At 46.7% G+C, this 27568-nt stretch overlaps 1 protein-coding gene across 2 annotated transcripts in view; it reads left to right on the top strand.

Annotated features, from left to right (window-relative positions):
• Positions 1 to 25628, top strand: part of SMIM35 (small integral membrane protein 35) — a 65193-nt gene extending 39565 nt beyond the window's left edge. For both annotated transcript variants that reach the window (XM_077249903.1, XM_077249902.1), the window contains exons 2-4: positions 8661 to 8771; positions 13645 to 13678; positions 24996 to 25628. In XM_077249903.1, coding sequence (XP_077106018.1) covers positions 8663 to 8771; positions 13645 to 13678; positions 24996 to 25113 — 261 coding nt within the window. In that variant the 5' untranslated portion in view covers positions 8661 to 8662 and the 3' untranslated portion in view covers positions 25114 to 25628. The remainder of the gene's footprint in view (positions 1 to 8660; positions 8772 to 13644; positions 13679 to 24995) is intronic.
• Positions 25629 to 27568: the final 1940 nt, after the last annotated feature.

Genomic DNA, 27568 nt, shown 5'->3' with positions numbered 1-27568 from the left:
CATGGTGTCTAACTCTGGGCAGAAGAGATTACCAGTATATGAAATGCTTAGGAATCCTGAGAAGTAAAAAACCATGAAGAAACCTGAATGAAAGTATTCCCTGTCCCAATCAATTAAAGAGCTTGTCCTCTTCCAGAAAACTTTTGCCTGTTAGCTTAGTTTGTTGTTAAAAAAAAAGCGCTTTATGTATCCTCCTGGGTCCTCCCAACTCTGTTGCTCAGCTGCAACGATGATGTCACATCTACAGCGCTGCAGCCAATCACTGAGCTGCTGCACTCAGTGATTGGCTGCAGCACCGTCATCACTGCATCCCATACACAGTCCAATCAAAAGAACGTATCTGCACAAACGTGGTATCATTAAAATCGTCAGCTCTTCTCGCAAAAAAATAAACCCTCACACGGTCATATTGACGGAAAAATAAAAACAAGTTATGGCTCTGGAAAGAAGGTGAGCGGAAAACGAAAAATCGAAAAAAGCTCCGGTCATGAAGGGGTTAAAAACCTTACGTGATACAGACTTTTGGAGCACATATTCATGTTCATCATATCAAAATCTATAAGATACAATAAGATTTTCTCAGGGGATCAAGAACTCCCCTGAAATTTGTTGCGCAGTATAATCTGTGTTTTTAGAATTATAACAGAATATTATAATGTTTCGTAACATTTCTCAAAAACCTTTACGTGATAGGGAAAATCTGAAGTCATTTCTGAAATCAGCATGAAAAAAATCTATCAGGAACACTCAAAATTGTCCGAGGGACAAGACCTTTGTAACACAGTGTAATTAGTGCTTACACATGGGGTCCCCCCATATTTTGGTAACCAGCAAAGGTAAAGCAGATTGCTGAGAGCAGACATTATCAGGCTGGGAAGGTCCCTGGTTATTTGGCCCTTCGCAGCCTAAAAATACCCTCCTACAGCCTCCCCAGAAGAGGCGCATCACATGAGATGCTCCAATTCTGGCACTTCTTGGTGCGTTGGCAATCATAGTAATGGTAGTTGGGGTTGATGTCAGCTGTGAATTGTCCATAAACATTGCTGGCATTTAGCCCTGGGGTTAATAATGAAGAGGGGTCTGTCAGACACCCCCATTACTAACCCAGTAATAAAAAAAAAAGCAACCTCACAAAAAATACTTGATTTAAATGAACACTCCCCAACACATTCCCTGGTTCACCAATTTATTTAACAAAAAATCCCACACAGGTCTGACGTAGTCCAGGGAATCAGACTTAGGGTACCGTCACACAGTGCCATTTTGATCGCTACGACGGCACGATCCGTGACGTCGCAGCGTCGTATGATTATCGCTCCAGCGTCGTAGACTGCGGTCACACGTTGCAATCACGGCGCTGGAGCGATGCCGAAGTCCCCGGGTAACCAGGGTAAGCATCGGGTTACTAAGCGCAGGGCCGCGCTTAGTAACCCGATGTTTACCCTGGTTACCAGCGTAAACGTAAAAAAAACAAACAGTACATACTCACATTCCGGTGTCTGTCCTCCGGAGTCTCAGGTTCTCTGCACTGTGTAAGCACAGCGGCCGGAAAGCGAGCACAGCGGTGACGTCAGACGTCACCGCTGTGCTCGCTTTCTGGCTGGCCGGCGCTCACAGTGCAGAGAAGCTGAGACGCCGGAGGACAGACACCGGAATGTGAGTATGTACTGTTTGTTTTTTTTACGTTTACGCTGGTAACCAGGGTAAACATCGGGTTACTAAGCGCGGCCCTGCGCTTAGTTACCCGATGTTTACCCTGGTTACAAGCGAACACATCGCTGGATCGCTGTCACACACAACGATCCAACGATGTCAGCGGGTGATCAAGCGACGAAAGAAAGTTCCAAACGATCTGCTACGACGTACGATTCTCAGCAGGGTCCCTGATCGCTGCTGCGTGTCAGACACAGCGATATCGTATGGATATCGCTAGAACGTCACAAATCGTGCCGTTGTAGTGATGAAAATGGCACTGTGTGACGGTACCCTAAGTCCACAAATGGAAACTTGAAAAACATAAAAAGAGAGAAATAGAAACAAGACTCCTTTCACCAATTTATTATAAGAAAAAGTTCCCACGCAGCACTGGACTACGTCGGTGTGCCACACTGATATGCCACGTGAGCTCACGGACACACGGACACGGATAACTCCGGTACCGATTTTTCCGGTAACGGAATTATCTGGACGTGTGAGACTGGCCTAAGCTACAGTTTTGGTCTGAGAAAGTGATCCTATATAATCTCATAACAATAAATGAAATATAATTATATACTAATAACTAATCGCCCGTAGAAATGTCATGAATTGTATATGTTTTTATTAAATATTTTCTTTTTTTTACATGAAGCTTTTTCATGTTTTTTTCTTTCAAATAAAATATTGTATAGAAAAAACGCATAAAAAATCCTATCTACATTTAGAAAAAAATGGCAAAATTGGTTAAGATATGCAAATGCAGCAAAATAATTGTAGTTTATTGTACATTTCATATTTCCATACTGTCTTGAACGTAACATCCGGCCGACAATGATCAGACTTAATGTCACCGTTATAGTGGATTTAATTTTCTGTATTGGGCGTCCTCTAGTGGCAGGAAAAGGAGAAGCGAGCAGGCATGGAGGAGCTGTATTCAAGGATGGTGTCATCAGAAATGTACAAGTGATTTATTGAAGAATGCACATGGTAATAGCTAATGCAGTTTAGATAAAGCAGTGATCAACCTCATTTAGCCACTGGGAGGAAGTTTTATAAAAAAAATAGTTAGAATTGTGATGTATTGTGGTAAATTATGTTTTTGCTGTGTGAAAACCTAGATAGGGATCAGGTAGAAAGGGACAATGGCTTGATGGACTGCTAAGCCATGGTCGAGCTGTCGCTCCATTTCATCCTGGTACTTTACAGGAAGTTTGCATCCCAGGCCCAGTGTGCTGTCTATTGTAGGGTGCGTTACACTCACTTGTAGGCTGCAGGCCTCTGCTGTCTTCTGGTCTCCATCTTCAGGAACAGCCGCTCCCATCAGGGGACACCAAGTTTGTTTCAACATTCGAAAGTAACATGCAGTATCGGGCACAGCACCCTCCTGCTTGTATTTCAGTAATAACGTACATTTTCTGCTTCACTCTTAATTCTGCCTGGACTATCCCTGCGCTCACTGATTCCTTCAGCCCCAGGGATTTCCCACCTGGCCCCGCAGTATTAGCGAGATCCGTTTCTTTTTCCTCAAGCAATTCCACATCCATCTTCCTTTGTTCGGAGGGAGTTAAAGTACTCTCCATAGCACCTGTTACAAGCCTTAGGCTCTAGACATTGCAGCAATGTCTGCATGGAGTCTTGCACAGTCTCATACCGCCCCAACACCAACTGTACTCCTCAAACTGTCAGCCCACTGCTCCTTGAACTTGACTTTGTCACTGTCACCAATGAACTCTCTCTCTAACTGTCTCGGGTGTGTCACATGCTTCAGACAGTCGCTCTGCATCTGGCTGCAGAAGGTCTCTGCGTTTGCCATTGCAAACGCCTTCTTAATCCTTCTGACTTTTTTTTGGACCCAATGGCAACCTCCCTCCGGCTCTAATTGACACACCTGGACCTGGGTGTTTATAGACACCCAGTCTACTTCAGGGATTTGCTGGTGATATTCCCATTTTCCCTTGCGAAGCTATATCAGTCAGCTTACTTCCTCTCTGATGCTATTGGAGGACGTATGGTGTTACCTCTCTGAGTCTGCTCAAGCTAAGTTTCTTCCCCTTGTTTGTCTCCCTTTTTATCTTTAGTGTACAGTGCAGACTGACCAGAGCTCATCCCCTCTTCCCTATTCAGGGCCTAGCTCTAGGGATATACAGGGCTAAGGTTCCTGCTTGGCGATTGGTGTGGAACCAATATAGGAACGCTAGGGGAGGTAGGGAGCTATTAGATCTGCCTAGGGGTCTCCACTCCCCCTTTCCCTTCACCTCTTCCCCTCGTGTTGCACTTAGTCTTCCACGCTGTGCGTGACACTAACTCCCTAAAACAGGAAGTGGTTCCCTTTTTACTTACCCAACCTCTTTCTAATCTGGGATAGTCCCAAACACTAACTGTATCTTGCCCTAATGTACCTACAGTCACTACCTATCTTTAACCTAAGCACTAAACTACACTCACCGGCCACTTTATTAGGTACACCTGTCCAACTTCTTGTTAACACTTAATTTCTAATCAGCCAATCACATGGCGGCAACTCAGTGCATTTAGGCATGTAGACATGGTCAAGACAATCTCCTGCAGTTCAAACCGAGCATCAGTATGGGGAAGAAAGGTGATTTGAGTGCCTTTGAACGTGGCATGGTTGTTGGTGCCAGAAGGGCTGGTCTGAGTATTTCAGAAACTGCTGATCTACTGGGATTTTCACGCACAACCATCTCTAGGGTTTACAGAGAATGGTCCGAAAAAGAAAAAAAATCCAGTGAGCGGCAGTTCTGTGGGCGGAAATGCCTTGTTGATGCCAGAGGTCAGAGGAGAATGGGCAGACTGGTTCGAGCTGATAGAAAGGCAACAGTGACTCAAATCGCCACCCGTTACAACCAAGGTAGGCCTAAGAGCATCTCTGAACGCACAGTGCGTCGAACTTTGAGGCAGATGGGCTACAGCAGCAGAAGACCACACCGGGTACCACTCCTTTCAGCTAAGAACAGGAAACTGAGGCTACAATTTGTACAAGCTCATCGAAATTGGACAGTAGAAGATTGGAAAAACTTTGCTTGGTCTGATGAGTCTCGATTTCTGCTGCGACATTCGGATGGTAGGGTCAGAATTTGGCGTAAACAACATGAAAGCATGGATCCATCCTGCCTTGTATGGAGCATCTTTGGGATGTGCAGCCGACAAATCTGCGGCAACTGTGTGATGCCATCATGTCAATATGGACCAAAATCTCTGAGGAATGCTTCCAGCACCTTGTTGAATCTATGCCACGAAGAATTGAGGCAGTTCTGAAGGCAAAAGGGGGTCCAACCCGTTACTAGCATGGTGTACCTAATAAAGTGGCCGGTGAGTGTATGTCCTATTCTGTGCTCACCCTATACTTGTGCTGGAGTATACCTTACTCACACTATGCAGTTCCTACACAGCAGCGCCATTACCTAAAACACTATGCATTATTACACACTATAATCCTAAAACCGCATGACATAGTTTACACTTCACATATCACAATACATGTACAACAATGCATGACACCATTCACGTTGACAGCTGTAAGGGTGTGGACAGCGAGTGTCGTGTTTCTGCCCTGAAGACAACAATCGCGCAGAGATTGATATGAAAAATAGATGTGACATGAATGTCAAAGATGGACCTACAAAATATAGATCTTCCATATACTTGTCTGAGTCAAATTGTAATAAAGAGTCGTGTAGCTGACATAAACCATCTGCCTGCTGCACAGATATATCCACAGATCTTTAGGCATGTCCTGGGACCGGACGGCGCTCTTTATATTAATTAGTTCCCGAGATCGGCCCGTGGGAGCAGAATATCAACTCAGACAATATCACAAAGTGCTTCCTGATGACAGTGACAGCTTAATAGGGATGGAAATGACTCTATCACTTCTTCCTGCAGTTGGGAAGGATTGTCCGCAGAAATCCACAAAATATCTACAGCGTATGATGGCTTTATAATATGGCAATAAGTCTTAGTTACCGACTGAGCCGTGCATCTGCATGGCTGCGTGCAAATGACCACTGCATGGTGTATGTCAGGTTATTTATAGTAGGGTGTATATGGTAAATGTCAGGGTATCTCTAGGCAAGGCTGGCACCCGGCAAACCCAGGCAAGTGCAGGGGCCCTCTGTGTCTGGGGGGTGGAGCGGCCCCCAAATGCAGGGCAGCGGGGTACTCGGTACCGGGTCCCTCGGTCTTGGTTCTAGGGGTGTCACGGTGGCCCGACCCGGTCCGTGGCCCTGCTAAGGGGCCCCCAAATAAAGGTGTAGGTGAGAGTTTGTCAAGTGTTCGTGACGCCACCTGTGGTATTCGGTCAGGGTGACCGACGCTGCTATGGGTCCACTGGGGTGATGGAATGGCAGCTAGATGGTGTAACTTCCCACAGGTGAAGTATGTCCCCAGGGCTTCCCAGAGGTGTAGATGGTGATGGTGGAGGTCGCAGTAAATGACGAGGACACAGGGTTGCAGTCTCTTTACCTTTTTACTGAAGGCTTCAGCATCCACAATCCAGAGCACTGCTAACAGGGCTGGCTGAGACCGGCCGGTCCGAAGGCACATCCAGAGTTCCCTTTGCAAGTGGAAATCAGTAGCCTTCCTAGTTGCGCCTGTGTGTTGTAGTACTTCCCTGCTGAGCACCACGGGATAGTCCTCACAACTGTCGTGTATGTTTCTGTTCTCTCTCTCCGTCCCCCAGATGGTTTGGATAGGACGCACCCGTATGACGGGGTAGGCCTGGAGTTATTTTATAGGGACCCTAGAGATGCCCCTCTCCCACAATTGCCTCCGTTGTCTTCCTTAGGTGTAAAGGTGAGACAGCCAACCTAGAGATAACTGCCCTGCCATAGTTCAAAGTAATGCGTAGAGCCTATTACTTCCTCGGCATTCCGGCCGCCGGCTACGCGCCTCAGAAGGATGTTGCCGATCTTGGGGCACGACTCCTACTGGTTCTATCTCCTTTGTGCTGTGATCTCGTTTCTCACTTCTCCACAATATGCTTCGCTTCGTGTCCTTTCTTAAGATGCCGCCGCAATGAGGTGCAGGCGCGGCTCCGTAACGTTCTGTCTCGTGCTAGGCCACTGTCAGGATCCCAACCCAGACAGGGACCTCCCTGAGTCTTCCCAAGCAACTCTCTCTCTCACTAGATGTTACCTGGGCAAAACCCAGTCAGCTTCTCTCTAACTTCCTATCCGACTCCCAGTTTTACCAGAGTGTGAGGAGTGGCCTAATACATAGAACCTTTTGCTCCCCCTGGTGGCCGGAGTGTGAAGTGTAGTGTGTGACTGTGATACCTGGTCAGGTGAACTCCTCTAGTGCCATCAGACGTACCATCACTCCCCCTTGTGGAACAGCGACAATACTGCAACGACCAGGACTCTGGGGCGCTGCAGGGGCCCAATCGGCCCATGTATGGAAAAAAGTCAGGAGCTGTATTAGGCTTCTATTACACTTGCCGTGGTATTGCATCCAGTTTTTGCAGCCCCAATAGGTTGCAAAAACGGGCCACAATAGTTCCACAGAGCGCCGTATGGCCGTGAGGGCCGTATTTATGGCCGAGAAAAAATATCGAGCCTGCTCGATATTTTTCACGGCTTACGGACACGGCCCCCATTGAAAATCAATGGGGCCACAAAAACAACGGAAGCTTGTTTTTGCGATGTACCGTGAATACCGCTTTTGCGGATCTCCGTTTTTCTTTTCCAGTACTTTTTCCATAGTATTGGAAACCAGAAAAATGGCGATCCGCAAGTTTTTTGCGGTCCGTTTTTGCGGCAAACCGTGAAAATTGTGGCAATACGGCCCGAAAAAATATGGCAAGTGTAAAAGAAGCCTTAGGCTTAGTTCACATTAGGCATTTTTTTTTTTGCAACAAAACCTGCTCTCTTCGCAGTAAAGAAGCAGGTTTTGCTTGTTTTTTTACTATGTTTTTATCAGTCTATATTTGCTATATTTGTGTCTTGTGCATGCTGATAAAGTTTAGTGCAAACATGAAATTGATTTTGGCACAAAAAACGCAGGAAAACCTGACACCTGACAAAACCTATTAAAAATGAAAGACAGGGTCTCGTATATAGAAAAACCATAGGAAAAAGGGGGCCCTATAAAATATAAGTTTTATTAATAATTTTAAAGGACTGTACGAAAATCCCCACACAATCAATACAGGGTGTATAGCAGGAAAAGAAACAGGGTAGAAGTCTATTCGCCAAATAGCAATTATCAATTGCCAAAATGATGTACCCCTAAGATAAAAATCTCAGCATTTAGTGTCATGCTGCTGCAATGCAGGTAGGTGCCGGCTTCACTAGATGGCAGTAGAGAGGAAGCAGGTCTGCACCTAAGCAGGGCTGACCTGCAGTGCAGCAGTGAGGCTACCACAGGTGGCAGCAGAATAGTCACAGAAGCCGGGTCAAATCCTAGACTGTAGCACAGTATCAAAGGAATAAGCAAACTCGCTGTCAGAGACAAGCCAGGGGGTCCGTAACGGTCAGGAGCAGATAAGCTAAAAGGTAAAGGACAGAAACAGGTCAGGATACAAGCCAAGTCAAAACCAGAGAGTCTGCACACTTAAAGGAAACACTGAGTCAAGATGGGAACAGAGGAAAACAGAGACACGGGTTAAGACAGCAAATACAGCAGGACAAATCAGAGCAATCAGAGTCAGCTACAGCAGCACTAGGCAAAAACTATAACTGACATCGCCTGCGATAAATAGCCAACCTGAACCCAGACAGAGGCTGAGAAAGGTTAGCTCTTGACATGACCAGTCCGAGAAAAAGGGAAAATAGGACTCAAAACCCAGTCTGGATCATGACATTTAGTAACTCTATTCCTTCGCTTTATGGAAAAATACCCAAATCGTGAATAAAGTGCAAAAATAGACTTTATTTTGAGGTTTGTGCCTGTCAGGAAGTTTGGCGCGGTCATATAGTAATTGTTATCTCCCTTCTCTCCCGTAGCCATGGTGGATGCGCTAGGTGTCGTGTTGGGCAGTAGTTTGACAGTGATGCTTGGCGCCACGGCCCTGTACATCTTGATTCGCTGGTATCAGAGCGGACGTTGTTGTTATGGTGGGTATAATTGTTTCAGCATGCATCATTTATCAAAACTGTGTTGCCCATAGCAACCAATCAGAGCTCAGCTTTCATTTTATAAACAGCTTGGGGGAAGATGAAACGTGCAATGTGATTGGTTGCTATGGGCAACAATGACAGAAATCCTGACAACAAGTGTCACTCTCGCAGGGTAGTTTAAGGTCACATTTAGGCCGGCGTCACACTCGGCGTAAGACAATACGGTCCGTTTTTTACGTCTGTACTACGGCCGTAATACGGAGAAATGTTCCCAAAATATTGATCCGTAGTCAGGGTGTGTCAGCGTATTTTGCGCATGGCATCCTCCGTATGTAATCCGTATGGCATCCGTACTGCGAGATTTTCGCGCAGGCTTGCAAAACCGACATCTAATGGATTTATGTGCTCAAATGTTCATTAAAACATATATACAGTATATATATATATGTAATTGAGACACATATATATATATATTCTGTATTTAGATTTCATTCAGCGCGATATCTGTGAACAGCCGGTAATTCAATTGCCGGCTTTTCATTTCTCCTGCACAAACCCGACAGGATATGAGACATGGTTTACATACAGTAAACCATCTCATATCCCCTTTTTTTTGCATATTCCACACTACTAATGTTAGTAGTGTGTATGTGCAAAATTTCAGCGCTGTAGCTGCTGAAATAAAGGGTTAAATGGCGGAAAAAATTGGCGTGGGCTCCCGCGCAATTTTCTCCGCCAGAATGGTAAAGCCAGTGACTGAGGGCAGATATTAATAGCCAGGAGAGGGTCCATGGTTATTGGCCCCCCCGTGGCTACAAACATCTGCCCCCAGCCACCCCAGAAAAGGCACATCTGGAAGATGCGCCTATTCTGGCACTTGGCCACTCTCTTCCCACTCCCTGTAGCGGTGGGCTATGGGGTAATGAAGGGTTAATGCCACCTTGCTATTGTAAGGTGACATTAAGCCAGATTAATAATGGAGAGGCGTCAATTATGACACCTATCCATTATTAATCCAATTGTTGGAAAGGGTTAAAAAACACACACACACATGATTTAAAAGTAGTTTAATGCAATAAACACAGCGGTTGTTGTAATAATTTATTGTTCTCTCAATCCATCAGGAACACCCTCGCTTGGAAAAATAATAAACGCACAAGATACATACCTTCTGGTGAACCGTCTCATCCCACGAAGTAATCCATCTGAAGGGGTTAACTAATATTACAGGCAGAGCTGCGATAAACCACTCGCTCGTGCCTGTAATCCCCGGGTGCTGAAAGGAAAGCAGGATCTATACTTACATTGAGTCGCGGTGATGCGCCCCTGCTGGATGTTCTCATGAACTGCAGCCTGGGAACTTTTTCCCACGCTCCAGGTCATATGAGGACATGCACCAGGGGGCGCCTCACCGCAACTGAAGGAAATGTAGGTCAATGACCTACATTTCATTCATTCGCCGGGGATTACAGGCACGGAGCACAGCTGCATTTAGCAGGGCTCCTGCCTGTAATATTAGTTAACCCCTTCAGATGGATTACTTCGTGGGACGAGACGGTTCACCAGAAGGTATGTATCTTGTGCGTTTATTGTTTTGCCAAGCGAGGGCCTGCAAATGGATTGAGAGAACAATAAATTATTACAACAACCGCTGTGTTTATTGCATTAAACTACTTTTAAATCATGTGTGTGTGTGTTTTTTAACCCTTTCATACAATTGGATTAATAATGGATAGGTGTCATAATTGACGCCTCTCCATTATTAATCTGGCTTAATGTCACCTTACAATAGCAAGGTGGCATTAACCCTTCATTACCCCATATCCCACCGCTACAGGGAGTGGGAAGAGAGTGGCCAAGTGCCAGAATAGGCGCATCTTCCAGATGTGCCTTTTCTGGGGTGGCTGGGGGCAGATGTTTTTAGCCACGGGGGGGCCAATAACCATGGACCCTCTCCTGGCTATTAATATCTGCCCTCAGTCACTGGCTTTACCACTCTGGCGGAGAAAATTGCGCGGGAGCCCACGCCAATTTTTTCCGCCATTTAACCCTTTATTTCAGCAGCTACAGCGCTGAAATTTTGCACATACACACTACTAACATTAGTAGTGTGGAATATGCAAAAAAAAAGGGGATATGAGATGGTTTACTGTATGTAAACCATGTCTCATATCCTGTCGGGTTTGTGCAGGAGAAATGAAAAGCCGGCAATTGAATTACCGACTTTTCACTAACACCGCTGCGTATTTCTCGCAAGTCACACTGCTGGTCCGTGTGGAATCCGTATTTTTCTCGCCCCCATAGACTTTCATTAGCGATTTTTTTGCGTAATACGCTGACAAACGCAGCATGCTGCGATTTTGTACGTCCGTAGAAAGCCGTATAAGGGCTGTCCCACACGTCCAGATAATTCCGGTACCGGAATAAATCGGTACCGGAGTTATCCGTGTCCGTGTGCCTGGGAACTCACGGAGGCCATACGAGCGGGACACGTGTGCCGCCCGTATGGCGAGTGGGTACCACACGGAGCGTGTGGTACCCACTCTGCATGGTGCTGAAGCTGCGATTCATATCCTCTCTGCAGTAGCGTTTGCTGCAGAGAAAATATGAAGAATAGTGTTAAAAATATAGATTTAGGTGTCCGCCGCCCCCCCACCCCCTGTGCGCCCCCCCGCTGGTCAGAAAATACTTACCCGCCTCCCTCGCTGCTTCCTGGTCTGGCCGCGGCTTCTCCTGCATGCGGTCACGTGGGCCCGATCATTTACAGTCATGAATATGTGGCTCCACCTCCCATAGGGGCGGAGCCGACTATTCATGATTGTAAATGATCGGCCCCACGTGACCGCATACAGTAGGAGGCGCGGCCAGACCAGGAAGGAGCGAGGGAGCGGGTAAGTATTTTCTGACCAGCGGGGGGGCGCACAGGGGGTGGGGGGGCGGCGGACACATGGATCTTTATTTTTAACACTATTCTTCATATTTTCTCTATAGCAAACGCTGCTACAGGGAAGATATGAATACCGGCTTCAGCACCATGTGGGGGGGACAGCGCTTACTGTAGCGCTGTCTCCTGCACGCACACGGACCCCAGACGGAGAATGTCCGTGTGAGGTCCGTGTTTTACGCGGACCCATTGACTCTATTGGGTCCGTGTAAAACGTGCGCTCCCACGAACACTGACATGTCTCCGTGTTTGGCACACGGAGACACGGTCCGCAAAAAATCAATGACATCTGCACAGATGCATTGATTTTTATGGGTCTACGTGTGTCAGTGTCTCCGGTACGTGAGGAAACTGTCACCTCACGTACCGGAATCACTGACGTGTGAAACCGGCCTAATACTGAACCGTAATATATGGCTAATAGGAGCAGCCCCATTGAGAAGCATTGTGCCGTATGTTATGCGAGTTTTACGGACGTAGTTTCTGCGCTTTTACGTCCGTAAAACTCGCCAGTGTGACGCCGGCCTTAGACGTGCCGACACTTGAGTTAAATGATCGCCGATCGCACCCTTTTGCACTGCAGTCAGCATTTTAGAATTGACCCTCCAATAATACATATTTTCTTAAGGGGGTTTTCCAGGTTACTTTTTTATTTTATAGTTATTTTCTTAGTAAAAAAAATATATAGAATGATTCGTACCCAACCTCCAGTGACGCCTCCAGTCTTGAGCCGATGATATCACGACAACTCCATGTGACCGCTGCCGCCAATAACTGGGTTTAATAGTCATGCCAAGCTAGGTGATTGACTGCATCAGTCAAATGCTTTATTGGTGACATCCTAATTTTAGCCGTGGCAACAAAAACCAGAGGCAGCGCTGGGGCGTGAGGGGTTAAGTAGGGACCATTTAGTTATTTTTAATAAAACGATGCCTTACAAAAAAACACATATGTAACCTGGAAAAACCCCTTTAATGGTGAAAACATTCAGCATAGCTCCATATGTGGCGGATTTTTCTACAGTAAATATACAAACAGCAGAAAAACCTGCATATGATTTTGCTGCTGATTCGCAGAGCGCAGATCACCTGCTACTGGGTTGAAAAGGGTGAAAGATGCAGTAAAAATCTGCAAAAAATCCCAGACATGCTATAGATTTTTTTTTGTTTAATTAAAATCTACACGGCAGAATTTGCAGCATGTGGACAAAATTTGATAAATCATATCCATTTGCCCACTACTGTGATCCATTGCAGATATTAATGGCGCAAATCTGCAGCAATTCTGCCAATTCAATTGGGGTTATTTTGGTAAAATGTGTGAATACTGGTAAGAAAAACAACTAAAAACAGGTTGGATCCCTCTTAAAGGGGTTATCACTTCTGCACTTTGCAATGGTTGGCATTCATGATGTTATATCTTTGTATACCCGCCAGAACACGTGGATCCACGATGCATGATACCTGCCGATTGTGCAGCGGTGTAACTACAAAAGATGCAGGGGTTGCAAACGCACCCGGGCCCTGGAGCCTAAGGGGTTCAAAAAGACATTTTGGCCTATATGAAAAGACCAATATTAGATTTGCAATCATTGGGGGTCCCGTTTATGCGTTTGCATTGGGTCCCATGAGTTTAAAGTTACACCACTGCGATTGTGCACATGTCCCGGTAGATGGGTCATCAGTGCGGCCCCCAAGTGAGCAGCGCAGGACCACCATTTTATTAAATTATATCCAACCTCTCACAATGATGTTCAGTGACTGATTGTAAAATCACACCAGCCAATATAAACAGTAAAAAAGAAACTGCAAGAACGCGCCTCTCGTCAAAAGGCTTTGTGGTGTGCGTGATATTCCCCCCTCCTTACTGTATATGTTAAAGGTTAATCAACATAAATAATGATTTAATTTCTGCTTTCATTTCTAGAGACAAGTTTTGTCTTCAATCTTTACAACATTCGGTAAGTGAGGCAACGGCTCAAACTTTCTAGGGTCTGATTGCTATCAAATTAATCTTGGCTACGGCAGCTACTTAGTATATAACGGGTATGATCGTTGTCATGATGCTGCAATGCAGGTAGGTCTGGGTCCACTAGATGGCAGTAGAGAGGAAGCAGGACGGCAGTGAGGCTACCACAGGTGGCAGCAAAATAGTCAAAATAAACCGGCTCAAATCCTAGACTGTAGTGCAGTTCCAAAGGAATAAGCAAACTCTGGGTCAGAGACAAGCCAAGGAGTCAGTAACTGTCAGGAGCGGATATGGAGCGCCTCCAGACGCAGGGCCGCGGGGATACTTGGTACCGGGCCTCTCTGTCTCAGTTCTGGGGTTGTCACGGTGGCTAGACTCGGTCCGTGACCCTGCTAAGGGGCGTCCAATAAAAGATGTGATGGTGGTGCGTGGTGCAGGTCGCAATGAATGACGAGGACACAGGATTGCAGTCTCTTTACCTCTTTACTGAAGGCTTCAAGATCCTCAATCCAGAGTACTGTTAACAGGGCTGTCTGAGACCGGCCGGTCCGATGGCACCTCCAGAGTTCCCTTTGCAGGTGGAAATCTGTGCCTACCTTCTAGCGCCTGTGTGTTGTAGTACTTCCCTGCTGAGCACCACAGGATAGTCCTCACAACTGTTGTGTCTGTTTCTGATGTTCTTTCCCACAACTTATGTCTGTTCTGATGTTCTTCTCTGTCCCCCAGATGATATGGATAGGACGCACCCGTATGACGGGTAGGCCTGGAGTTCTTCCGGGACCCTAGTGATGCCCCTCTCCCACAGTTGCCCCCTATGTCTGCTTAGGTGATTTAGGTGAGACAGCCAACCTACAATTAACTGTCCTGCCGTTGGTTTGAAGTAATGCTTGGAGCCCAATACTTCCTCGGGCGTTCCGGCCACCGGCTACGCGCCTCAATAGGATGTTGCCTCGATCTTACAGCACGACTCCTACTGGTGTTATCTCCTTTTTGCTTTGATCTCGTTTCTCACTCTCCACAATAAACCTCGCTTCTTGTCCTTTCTTGAGATACCGCCGCGATGTAGTGCAGGCGCGGTTCCTTAATGTTCTTTCCTTTTCGCTAGGCCTCTGTCAGGATCCCACCCCTGACAGGGACCCCCCTGAATCTTCCCCTGCAACACCCTCTGCCACAGGATTTTGCCTGGTTCCAACCCAGTCAGCTTCTTCTTAACTTTCTATCCAACCCCCAGTTTTACCAGATTGTGAGGAGTGGCCTAATACATAGCGCCCTTAGCTCCCCCTGGAGGCCAGGCTATGAAGTGTATTGGTGTCTGTGATACCTGGTCAGGTGAACTCCTTCAGTGCCATCAGACGTACCATCACTCCCCTTAGTGACGGAGCATCAGTACTGCAAAGACCAGGACTCTGGGGCGCTGCACCCCCCCCCCCCCCCCCCCGGTTAAATCCAGTACTCCCGGACTGGGAAGAAAACAACAATACATGTCAGCAAAAAGACATACAAATTTTGCAATGCAATAAACGAGTAATAAGAAATAATAACAGTGCTTCCCTTTATGGGAGGTGAGGACTCTTAAACGTTACAAACAAGACATGGTTAAATATTTTAAATAACACACTATAAATAACTTTTATATCCCAGCCGGGTATTCTACTAAGTGCAAATTCTGAACAATAATATGACTTTGCCTCTAAGGACGTATAAGCTGGATCCACTAAAGGCTTACTATAAAACTCCTAAAATATAAATTAACTTTTCTTCATTTCTCTCTTCTAAGTGCAACACCTTCTTCTTGATTTCTGATTTGTCTTATGCAGGACCGCCTGTCTATCTGCCCAGGCCTACTGCCTCTTTTCTTAGCACAGGAACACTGAACCATCTCTCTATGGCTCCTAGGAGGACTCACCCACTAACCCCTACGGGTTCACTTCCTGTCCTCAATTTCTAACAACATTATCAAACATTTTCTATGACTAACTAGCTACATATAACTTTCTATGTAAAACATTATTACTGTTCACTCTCTTTTAAAGCAACATTGTATATTAAGTGCAAATGGTGAACATTCCCTTTAAGAGGGAACCAAGTCTCTTCGAGGTAGTGCAACTGCTCAAGTTGCAAGTCCGTGTAGGGCAGGAACTCCAGTACTGTTTCCAGGAACAGTTTCTTTGCAAAGAGTTCTGTTTCTTGTAAAACCAGTAGGGGGCACCCTTAATAGGGTGCGAACTATTTACATTGCAGTTTGTGAACCATTCACCGTCCATGATTCGGTAGTCTTTATAACAGGGGTGAACAAGGAGCAAAAGGAAAAATAAAAGCAAAAATAAAAAGTAATAGGGGTCCCGGGTAAACAAAGGGACCCCTTTTAGAACAACCCTGGTCGGGTATTAGCAGTAGGAAACACAGAAGACGAACAGTTAACTATTTACATACGCAGAGCTTTAGGGTTTCATCCTTACTGATCAGGGGGTGGCCTCCTTGTCCCAGACAGGGGTCTGGGTGGCCACCATTTTAGTTCTGACGCCAACTTGGGCACCAGCTACCACCGCGGCCAGGCTTCCGGCCACCACGGTGGTGGTGGTAGCAATGGTGCAGGTTGTGGTCTTTACCACGGTGCAAGTGGGAGTAACCACCGTGGTCTTAGTAGCAACGGTGGATCGGTCGCAGGAGGGTGTCATGATTCCCAGTGGCCGGGAAACATCAGAACACAAAAATAACGGACGAGCTCTGGGTGATGGAATCTCGAGCTGACCGTGAGCTAAATCTACCACACAACTAATAGTAGCCAGGGAGCATACCTACGACTTCCTGGATGCCACGCGCCAGCCGGAGGACTAACTACGCCTGGTAGAGGAAGGAACAGACCTGGCTTACCTCTAGGGAAATACCCCAAAAGATGATAGCAGCCCCCCACATGTAATAACGGTGAGTTAAGAGGAAAAGACATACACAGTATGAAAGTAGATTTAGCAAAGAGAGGTCCACTTACTAGATAGCAGAAGTATACAAAAGAGGACTTCACGGTCAACTGAAAACCCTTTCAAAAAACCATCCTGAAATTACTTTAAGACTCCTGTGTCAACTCATGACACAGGAGTGGCAATTTCAGCCCGCAAGAGCTTCCAGCTACAGAGAATAACAAAAACTGCAAACTGGACAAAAGATACAAAACAAAAGGACAAAGTTCACTTAACTGATCAGCAGACTAGTAGCAGGAACATGCAACCGAAGGCTCTGGTTACAATGATGACCGGCAAGGAAATGACTGGAGAGCAAGGCTAAATAGGAAACTAATATAAAAAAGAAAAAAAAGTGATCAGCACTCACCATTCCTGATGCTATAAAAAGTCTTTATTAGGACATGGACACGGACAGGGAGAGCATGGTGTCCAGGGATGACAGCTGTTTCGCGCTACATGCGCTTCCACAGATCCCGATGTCGGGATCTGTGGAAGCGCATGTAGCGCGAAACAGCTGTCATCCCTGGACACCATGCTCTCCCTGTCCGTGTCCATGTCCTAATAAAGACTTTTTATAGCATCAGGAATGGTGAGTGCTGATCACTTTTTTTTCTTTTTTATATTATTACCTCTTTTTGGTTGAGCACCCCATACGCCCATGCACTGAGTAGGGGGTATAGGAGCTGGTACAGCGTATTGTAGCACGCTAATAGGTGATCGCATGGGACAGCAGTGCGAGTATATTATCTTTTGTTTGGACTAAATAGGAAACTCCCAAACACTGATGGGAGCAGGTGAACTGAGACAGCAAAGCACACACAAGTCACCAGTACCACCAGCAACCACCAGGGGAGCCCAAAAAGCGGATTCACAACAGTACCCCCCCCTTAAGGAGGGGGCACCGAACCCTCACGAGAACCGCCAGGGCGATCTGGATGAGCCCTATGAAAGGCACGAACCAAATCCGAGGCATGAACATCAGAGGCAGTTACCCAAGAATTATCTTCCTGACCATAGCCCTTCCATTTAACCAGATATTGAAGTCTCCGTCTGGAAATACGGGAATCCAAGATCTTCTCTACAACGTACTCCAATTCACCCTCCACCAGCACAGGAGCAGGAGGTTCAGTAGAAGGAACCACCGGTACCTCATATCTCCGCAACAACGACTGATGGAATACATTATGGATAGCGAAAGATGCCGGGAGGTCCAAACGAAAGGACACAGGGTTAAGTATCTCCAAAATCCTATAAGGACCGATGAACCGAGGATTAAACTTAGGAGAAGAAACCCTCATAGGGACAAAACGGGAAGACAACCACACCAAGTCCCCAACACGAAGGCGAGGACCAACACGACGACGGCGGTTAGCAAACTGCTGAGTCCTCTCCTGGGACAACTTCAAATTGTCCACCACTTGTCCCCAAATCTGATGCAACCGATCCACCACCGCATCCACTCCAGGACAATCCGAAGATTCCACCTGACCAGATGAAAAACGAGGATGAAACCCTGAATTGCAAAAGAAAGGAGAAACCAAAGTGGCAGAACTAGCCCGATTATTAAGAGCAAATTCTGCCAACGGCAAAAAGGCAACCCAGTCATCCTGATCCGCAGACACAAAACACCTCAAATAAGTCTCCAAAGTTTGATTAGTTCGCTCCGTCTGGCCATTAGTCTGAGGATGGAATGCAGACGAAAAAGACAAATCAATGCCCAACCTGGCACAGAATGCCCGCCAAAATCTAGACACGAACTGGGTTCCCCTGTCAGAAACGATGTTTTCCGGAATACCATGCAAGCGAACCACATTTTGAAAAAATAGAGGGACCAACTCAGATGAGGAAGGCAACTTAGGCAATGGTACCAAATGAACCATTTTAGAAAAACGGTCACACACCACCCAGATGACAGACATCTTCTGAGAAACAGGGAGATCAGAAATAAAGTCCATAGAGATGTGCGTCCAAGGCCTCTTCGGAACAGGCAAGGGCAACAATAACCCACTAGCCCTAGAACAACAAGGCTTGGCCCGAGCACACACATCACAAGACTGCACAAAAACACGCACATCGCGAGACAGGGAAGGCCACCAGAAGGATCTAGCCACCAAATCTCTGGTACCAAAAATTCCAGGATGACCTGCCAGCGAAGAAGAATGAACTTCCGAGATGACTCTACTGGTCCAATCATCAGGAACAAACAGTCTACTAGGCGGACAACGATCAGGTCTATCCGCCTGAAATTCTTGCAAAGCACGTCGCAGATCTGGGGAGACAGCAGACAAAACCACCCCATCCTTAAGGACACCAGCAGGTTCAGAATCCCCAGGAGAGTCAGGCTCAAAACTCCTAGAAAGAGCATCTGCCTTAACATTTTTAGAACCCGGTAAGTATGAAACCACAAAATTAAACCGAGAAAAAAACAACGACCATCGTGCCTGTCTAGGATTCAGGCGCCTGGCAGACTCTAGATAAATAAGATTCTTGTGATCAGTCAAAACTACCACCTGATGTCTGGCACCCTCAAGCCAATGACGCCACTCCTCAAATGCCCACTTCATGGCCAAAAGCTCCCGATTACCAACATCATAGTTTCGCTCGGCGGCCGAAAATTTTCGAGAAAAGAACGCACAAGGTCTCATCACTGAGCAGTCGGAACTTTTCTGCGACAAAACCGCCCCCGCTCCGATCTCGGAAGCATCGACCTCAACCTGAAAGGGAAGAGAAACATCAGGCTGGCGCAACACAGGGGCAGACAAAAAGCGGCGCTTAAGCTCCCGAAAGGCCTCCACAGCAGCAGGGGACCAATTGGCAACATCAGCACCCTTTTTGGTCAAATCCGTCAGAGGTTTAACAACGCCAGAAAAACCAGTTATAAATCGACGATAAAAATTAGCAAAGCCCAAGAATTTCTGAAGACTCTTAAGAGAAGTAGGCTGCGTCCAGTCACAAATAGCCCGAACCTTGACAGGGTCCATCTCAATAGAAGAAGGGGAAAAAATGTACCCCAAAAAGGAAATCTTTTGAACCCCAAAAACACACTTTGAACCCTTTACACACAAAGAATTCTCCCGCAAAACCTGAAAAACCCTCCTGACCTGTTGAACATGAGACTCCCAGTCATCAGAAAAAATCAAAATATCATCCAAATACACAATCATAAATTTATCCAAATATTCACGGAAAATATCATGCATTAAGGACTGAAAGACTGAAGGTGCATTAGAAAGGCCGAAAGGCATTACTAAATACTCAAAATGGCCCTCAGGCGTATTAAATGCGGTTTTCCACTCATCCCCCTGCTTAATTCGCACCAAATTATACGCCCCACGAAGATCAATCTTAGAGAACCACTTAGCCCCCATTATGCGAGCAAACAAATCAGTCAGCAAAGGCAACGGATACTGATATTTGACGGTAGTTTTATTCAGGAGTCGATAATCAATACAAGGCCTCAGAGAGCCATCCTTTTTAGATACAAAGAAAAAACCAGCTCCTAAAGGTGATGAAGAAGGACGAATATGTCCCTTTTCCAGGGACTCCTTAATATACTCTCGCATAGCAACATGTTCAGGTACAGATAAGTTAAACAAACGACCCTTGAGCAGGTGAACTGAGACAGCAAAGCACACACAAGTCACCAGTACCACCAGCAACCACCAGGGGAGCCCAAAAAGCGGATTCACAACAGGAGGGCGTCTTCACCGCAGGGGGCTGTTTTGCTGGCACCTTGGTTGGGGGTGTCATGGGGTCTCGCCTCTTGTGGACATTCAAAGTGAACCACCCCTTCTCCCCAAAGTGCTGGGTGTAGGTGACTTGGTCCCCTGGGTAGAGGTCCTGGTCCGGATGACCCTCCCTCAGGTGGGCCTCGACATCCCTCCAGTTAACAAACACTTCGGCGTACAAGTCCAGTTCTTTAATAAAGCCCCAGCCCCCACGGAGTTTAAAGGCGATGACGATGCCCTGCCTGCGCGGGGCCTGATGAGTGGTGGGGTCCTTGTGGGCCCGGTCCTTCACGGCTAAGTCTTTTTGGTGATGGGCCTCCAGCCCGGCCTGGTACGCCTCCTCCCGCTTTGCCCACTGCCGTTCTAGCTGGGCCTGATATTGTTCCCAGCTGAGGGCTTGCACCATCTCTCCTTCTTGGGTCGCCACCCCGAGGAACCCCATAAAGTCGGACCCAGGGTTCACCCAGCGGCACACCGTGCGTTCGGCATAGACCACGCCCGGCAGGGTGACTGGCGAAATCGGGGCCTTTAGAAGGTGCTCCATGCCGGTGGCCTGGTCCCAGGGAAGGAGGTGCTGGAGTCGGTAGGTCCCAGGGGGAGGTGGCACTGCAACTGGGCCTATCAGCAGGTCCTCTGCTAATGGGGCAGGGTCGGCGAGCTTACCGGCCGGTGCAACGTCCTCCCGCGCGGCTGGCTCTGCTGGTGGTGATATCGGTGGAGACGTCGGCAGCAACCCGAGCAGCGGTGCAGGGGCCGAGGTCAGGGGATCCTCCGCTGGCGTTTCCTGGGATGCAGACTTGGTTTCCACCCGCAGCTGGAGAAGTTGTTCGATTAGGTCCTCCATCTCGAGTTGCAGGAGACCCACATCGGCTGTGGAGACGGGGCCGCTACGCTCCTCTGGGTAGTTGGGGGAGTTCTCCACTTCAACCCCACATTCTGGGTCTGAGCGATCAGCCATCGCATCCTCCACGTGGGTCACTTCCTGGTCTTTTTCCCGCTCTCTCCTTCGTGGGCGGTTTTGTTTCCTCTGCCTCCGCCCACCATTGAGAATCAGGAGGCGGATCTCGGCTGCTGACGGACACGTCCTCACGGTGCAATAATATTTAGACTGGGCGGCCATTGTCCTTTGCGCTCTTCAGCTCGTTCACGCCTACTTCCACGCCCTTCTTCTTCTCCTGTGCTCCTCTTAGCGCTATAATGGCGGTGGCTTTGGCGGGAACTTTTGGCGGTGATGGCAATGCACAGTCTTTGCAATAAGTCACAGTTTAAGCACAGTTCAATCACAGTTCCAAGGCACACATGACCTGCTTCTTCAGGCTTAAGTAGATCCTGTTCGTGACGCCAAGTTTGGAGCGCCCCCAGACGCAGGGCCGCGGGGATACTCGGTACCGGGCCTCTCTGTCTCAGTTCTGGGGTTGTCACGGTGGCTAGACCCGGTCCGTGACCCTGCTAAGGGGCATCTAATAAAAGATGTGATGGTGGTGCATGGTGCAGGTCGCAATGAATGACGAGGACACAGGATTGCAGTTTCTTTACCTCTTTACTGAAGGCTTCAAGATCCTCAATCCAGAGTACTGTTAACAGGGCTGTCTGAGACCGGTCGGTCCGATGGCACCTCCAGAGTTCCCTTTGCAGGTGGAAATCTGTGCCTACCTTCGAGCGCCTGTGTGTTGTAGTACCTCCCTGCTGAGCACCACAGGATAGTCCTCACAACTGTTGTGTCTGTTTCTGATGTTCTTTCCCACAACTTATGTCTGTTCTGATGTTCTTCTCCGTCCCCCAGATGATATGGATAGGACGCACCCGTATGACGGGTAGGCCTGGAGTTCTTCCGGGACCCTAGTGACGCCCCTCTCCCACAGTTGCCCCCTATGTCTGCTTAGGTGATTTAGGTGAGACAGCCAACCTATAATTAACTGTCCTGCCGTTGGTTTGAAGTAATGCTTGGAGCCCAATACTTCCTCGGCGTTCCGGCCACCGGCTACGCGCCTCAATAGGATGTTGCCTCGATCTTACAGCACGACTCCTACTGGTGTTATCTCCTTTTTGCTTTGATCTCGTTTCTCACTCTCCACAATAAACCTCGCTTCTTGTCCTTTCTTGAGATACCGCCGCAATGTAGTGCAGGCGCGGTTCCTTAACGTTCTTTCCTTTTTGCTAGGCCTCTGTCAGGATCCCACCCCTGACAGGGACCCCCCTGAATCTTCCCCTGCAACACCCTCTGCCACAGGATGTTGCCTGGTTCCAACCCAGTCAGCTTCTTCTTAACTTTCTATCCAACCCCCAGTTTTACCAGATTGTGAGGAGTGGCATAATACATAGCGCCCTTAGCTCCCCCTGGAGGCCAGACTATGAAGTGTATTGGTGTCTGTGATACCTGGTCAGGTGAACTCCTTCAGTGCCATCAGATGTACCATCACTCCCCTTAGCGGCGGAGCATCAGTACTGCAACGACCAGGACTCTGGGGCGCTGCAGATAAACCAAAGATAAAGGACAGAAACAGGTCAGGATACAAGCCAAGTCAAACCAGGGAGTCTGCACACTAAAGGGAAACACTGAGTCAAGATGGGAACAGGGGAAAACAGAGACACGGGTTCAGACTGCAAACACAGCAGGACAAATCGGAGCAATCAGAGTCAGCTACAGGAGCACTAGGCAGAAACTATAAATGTCATGATCTGCAAGACACAGCGGGGCTAAATAGCCAACCTGAGACCAGACTGAGGCTGAGAAAAGTTAACCCCTGACATGATCAGACCGGGAAAAGGGAAGACAGGACTCAAAACCCGATCTGGATCATGACAATCGCGCTGGGATTGTGCACTGAAAATACGCTGCTGATTACAGTATCCGCATTGCGGATGATATGTTACAAATTCTCATCCATGCACGGTATAAAAAATCCACAATGGATTGAGCGGCAAATTTGCAAACAGCAACATGTCAATTTATGCTGCGGATTTTCACATTTTGCAACACATCAAATCTGCAGCATTTCTGCAAAGATATTCCGAGCAATTTTACAGATCAGGTCCAGGGCTGTGGAGTTGGAGTCGTGGAGTTGGAGCCCAGTTTGGTGGAGTCGGAGTCTGTGTCATGGAAATTGAGGAGTCGGAGGTTTCCAATGGTGAAATTTTCCTAATTAATCACACTGTGTTCAAAAGGAAATCTGCAGCTGTATTGACATCTGTGGATATCTCAGACTTTTCTGCTAAAGGAGATGCATAATGAATATATGCCTGGTGTGCACATACCCTAAAGGTTTAGAAAACCAAAAAGGTAATGTTGCATGTAACGGTCAAGAGCATTCGGGATCAGTTATCCTTGTATTAGGTGATACCAATATCAGCACCTGGCTGATATATATTAATGATTCCAATAATTCCCTTTATGAGAAGAAATAAGAAGAGCGGGTACAGGTGGGCAAACTCTACTATTTAGAAAGTTCCCTGACCCCTAGAAGACTTGGAAACTCTCTTAGGTGCCAAAGAAAACCGTCAGAAACCTCCTGGAAAGCTGTGTTCCCCCAACTTATTTTTTGCTGTGACTCCAAGTCATGAAGAACATTTGGAGATGGTCATCTACGTCACTCAGTGCCACAAACTTTGAATGATATGGCAGGATGGATTCTCAACCAGCGCTCCATTTAAGTCTTCCTGGATGTGGTCTAGTTAAAGGGTTTATCCAGGATCTGCCTGTTCTACCTGGCGCCGGCACAGAGCCGCCACCGACTGCTCTTGCCAGCGATTCAGCTGGTCAACGTCAACAGAGAAGCTTTTCCTCTTTTGGGCTGCCCTGTTGATAGGGCATGACTGCTGACATCATTCTCTCTGCAATTAGGCAATCAGCATGATGTTGGCAGTCACTTCCCATCAACAGAGCAGAGAGGAAGACAGGCAGCTGACCCGTCAATGTAACATCAGCGGAAGCCACTTAATCTCCGGCAGGAGCGGTCTGTAACCACATTGTCACTGCGCGCAACAGGTAGGTAGGTACAACTACCTGTTTATTAGTTTTTATACCATTGGCGCCACTGGTGGGCACAGACCGAAGAGGGCCCTTATGCAAGAACAATATATGGGCCCTTTCCAGCCCAATAGCTCATAATAATGCACAATTACACTTGCTACGCAGGTGGAAATGGACTGTCTTACCTCCTGGGCCCCTGTTCCACTGCACAGGTTGCACCAATGATAAGTCTGCCCCTGAGTGGCACCATATACTACCCAGTTAGCAGACCAGCAAAGGTAGAAATGAAGTCCTCCACAAGAGCAAGATTTCGATCACCTCCAAGATGATGTGGGCAGGGTGGAAAATGTCAAGCATACTCAATGAGGGCGGGACTAGAGAGTCAGAGGCCAGACAAGCCCTGGCGGACAAGTCTGAGAAAATTTGCATATACTTGGCGATGGCAAAAAAGTTTGTTTTTGCGGATGAATCAATGACGGTATGGGACAAGGACATGGCTGTAATGCTGGATTGTGGATGCGGTTTGGGAGGTTTGTGGAACCTGACTACATTTTTTGGCATTGATGTGAGCTGGTTAGAATAAGTAAATAACATTTATTCTGCAGTTACAAATGGTCTAATTGTATTATTGTTGTGTCCTTTTCCCTGCAGACAGCTGAAGTCAATGGACCTGGAGCTGGCACCTCCCTTTACCGTCAGCGGCACAATGCACGCGCATGGTCCCATGTCTGGTTACCATTACTCTCAATTCCGGGACAGTGAAGTCTAGGAGCACATGAAAAAAAAAAGAGATATGGGGACGGGATGAGCGAATACATTGCTGCCTTCTCTTTTATGTAAAGTCCTTACTAACAACTGGTCCTGCACACTCATTGTAAAAAGTAGAAGTGAACATCTACTGGTTAACCAGCAATAGTACAAGATCGCTGTCTGTGAGAACGGATCAGATGTGCTGGAGTTATGTGACGGACAGAGACAGACGGGGGTTGAGTAATCCGGCAATACCCAGGGACCCAGCACCTTGGGGGTTGATAGGGGGAAACCCTGATCCCATGTAGAGTACTGTCCTGTACTGTCATTGAGGAACTATACTTTCCATCCATTTTTTGACAATAATTCTCCATTCACATTATCTGCAATGCATATGTTCGGCATAGAAATCTGATGTGTTCTGCCACATATCTGGACTATATATAGATAACTTTATTCCCATCATTTTAATTTAAAACATTGCTGTAATTTTTTCTTTTGCATCTTTTGTATTTAAAAAGTTTTCTGTACAGTTACGGCATCTCTCTTATACCAGGTCCTACGCTTTCCTTTCCTCGCTGAGAATAAACGTCTCCATCTGAATGGGTACCTATGAAAACCTCTTCTTAGACTAACAGAGACGTTTATTCTCAGCGAGGAAAGGAAAGCGTAGGACCTGGTATAAGAGAGATGCCGTAAAGTGGCTACCAGGTACACATAAAACTATGCGCTAAACGCTCTCATTTTTCATATTTCTAGTGCAGTAATGCAGTTTAATTTTCGTATTTCATGTTTGCATGTTTCAGCGCTGCAGTGTGCTGCCTTATTTGCTTGATTGTATAAGAGTTGGTGACTCTAGGTTCAGCACCTGTTCACACTTAGTCTATGTTTGGATGTGACGGTCAGTTTTTTAAAATGTATTATTTAGCCTTCTGACCGAGCACTCCGCCTCCTAGCCACAGGTGTTTTAATTGAAACAGGTCCATTACCCCTCCACAGAGAGAGAGAATGTTAGTCTAAGAAGAGGTTTTCATAGGTACCCATTCACATGGAGACGTTTATTCTCAGCGAGGAAAGGAAAGCGTAGGACCTGGTATAAGAGAGATGCCGTAAAGTGGCTACCAGGTACACATAAAATTGGCCATTTTTATGCGCTAAACGCTCTCATTTTTCATATTTCTAGTGCAGTAATGCAGTTCAATTTTCGTGTTTCATGTTTGCATGTTTCAGCGCTGCAGTGTGCTGCCTTATTTGCTTTACTTACTAAAAACTGGTCCTGCACACTCATTGTAAAAAGTAGAAGTGAACATCTACTGGTTAACCAGCAATAGTACAAGATCGCTGTCTGTGAGAACGGATGAGATGAGCTGGAGTCATGTGACGGACAGAGACAGACAGGGGTTGAGTAATCCGGCAATACCCAGGGACCCAGCACCTTGGGGGTTGATAGGGGGAAACCCTGATCCCATGTAGAGTACTGTCCTGTACTGTCATTGAGGAACTATACTTTCCATCCATTTTTTGACAATAATTCTCCATTCACATTATCTGCAATGCATATGTTCGGCATAGAAATCTGATGTGTTCTGCCACATATCTGGACTATATATAGATAACTTTATTCCCATCATTTTAATTTAAAAAATTGCTGTAATTTTTTCTTTTGCATCTTTTGTATTTAAAAAGTTTTCTGTACAGTTAACAAAAAAAATGACAACATAGTAGGCAAAAGTGTGCCATCTAGCAACTTTATTAGCAAATATTTTACTATTAGGTGATTCATCAATTACTTTGCTATCAACCTTTGTATTTACAGGAGTTAAAGCGCTGAATCTGAGTTTTCTTTAATCACACCAGATGTAATATACAGTGCCTACAAGTAGTATTCAACCCCCTGCAGATTTAGCAGGTTTACACATTTGGAATTAACTTGGCATTGTGACATTTGGACTGTAGATCAGCCTGGAAGTGTGAAATGCACTGCAGCAAAAAAGAATGTTATTTCTTTGTTTATTTTTTTTTTTAATTGGGAAAAGTTTTTTCAGAGGGTCATTTATTATTCAACCCCTCAACCCACCAGAATTCTGTTTGGTTCCCCTAAAGTATTAAGAAGTAGTTCAGGCACAAAGAACAATGAGCTTTACATGTTTGGATTAATTATCTCTTTTTCCAGCCTTTTCTGACTATTTAAGACCCTCCCCAAACCTGTGAACAGCACTCATACATGGTCAACATGGGGAAGACAAAGGAGCATTCCAAGGCCATCAGAGACAAGATCGTGGAGGGTCACAAGGCTGGCAAGGGGTACAAAACCCTTTCCAAGGAGTTGGGCCTACCTGTCTCCACTGTTGGGAGCATCATCCAGAAGTGGAAGTCTTATGGAACTACTGTTAGCCTTCCACGGCCTGGACAGCCTTTGAAAGTTTCCTTCCATGCCGAGGCCAGGCTTGTCCGAAGAGTCAAGTCTAACCCAA

The sequence above is a fragment of the Ranitomeya variabilis genome, chromosome 4 (genome assembly GCF_051348905.1).
Source record: "Ranitomeya variabilis isolate aRanVar5 chromosome 4, aRanVar5.hap1, whole genome shotgun sequence".
In the NCBI taxonomy this organism is placed as follows: domain Eukaryota; kingdom Metazoa; phylum Chordata; class Amphibia; order Anura; family Dendrobatidae; genus Ranitomeya; species Ranitomeya variabilis.
This window is presented reverse-complemented; position numbering and strand designations above follow the sequence as displayed.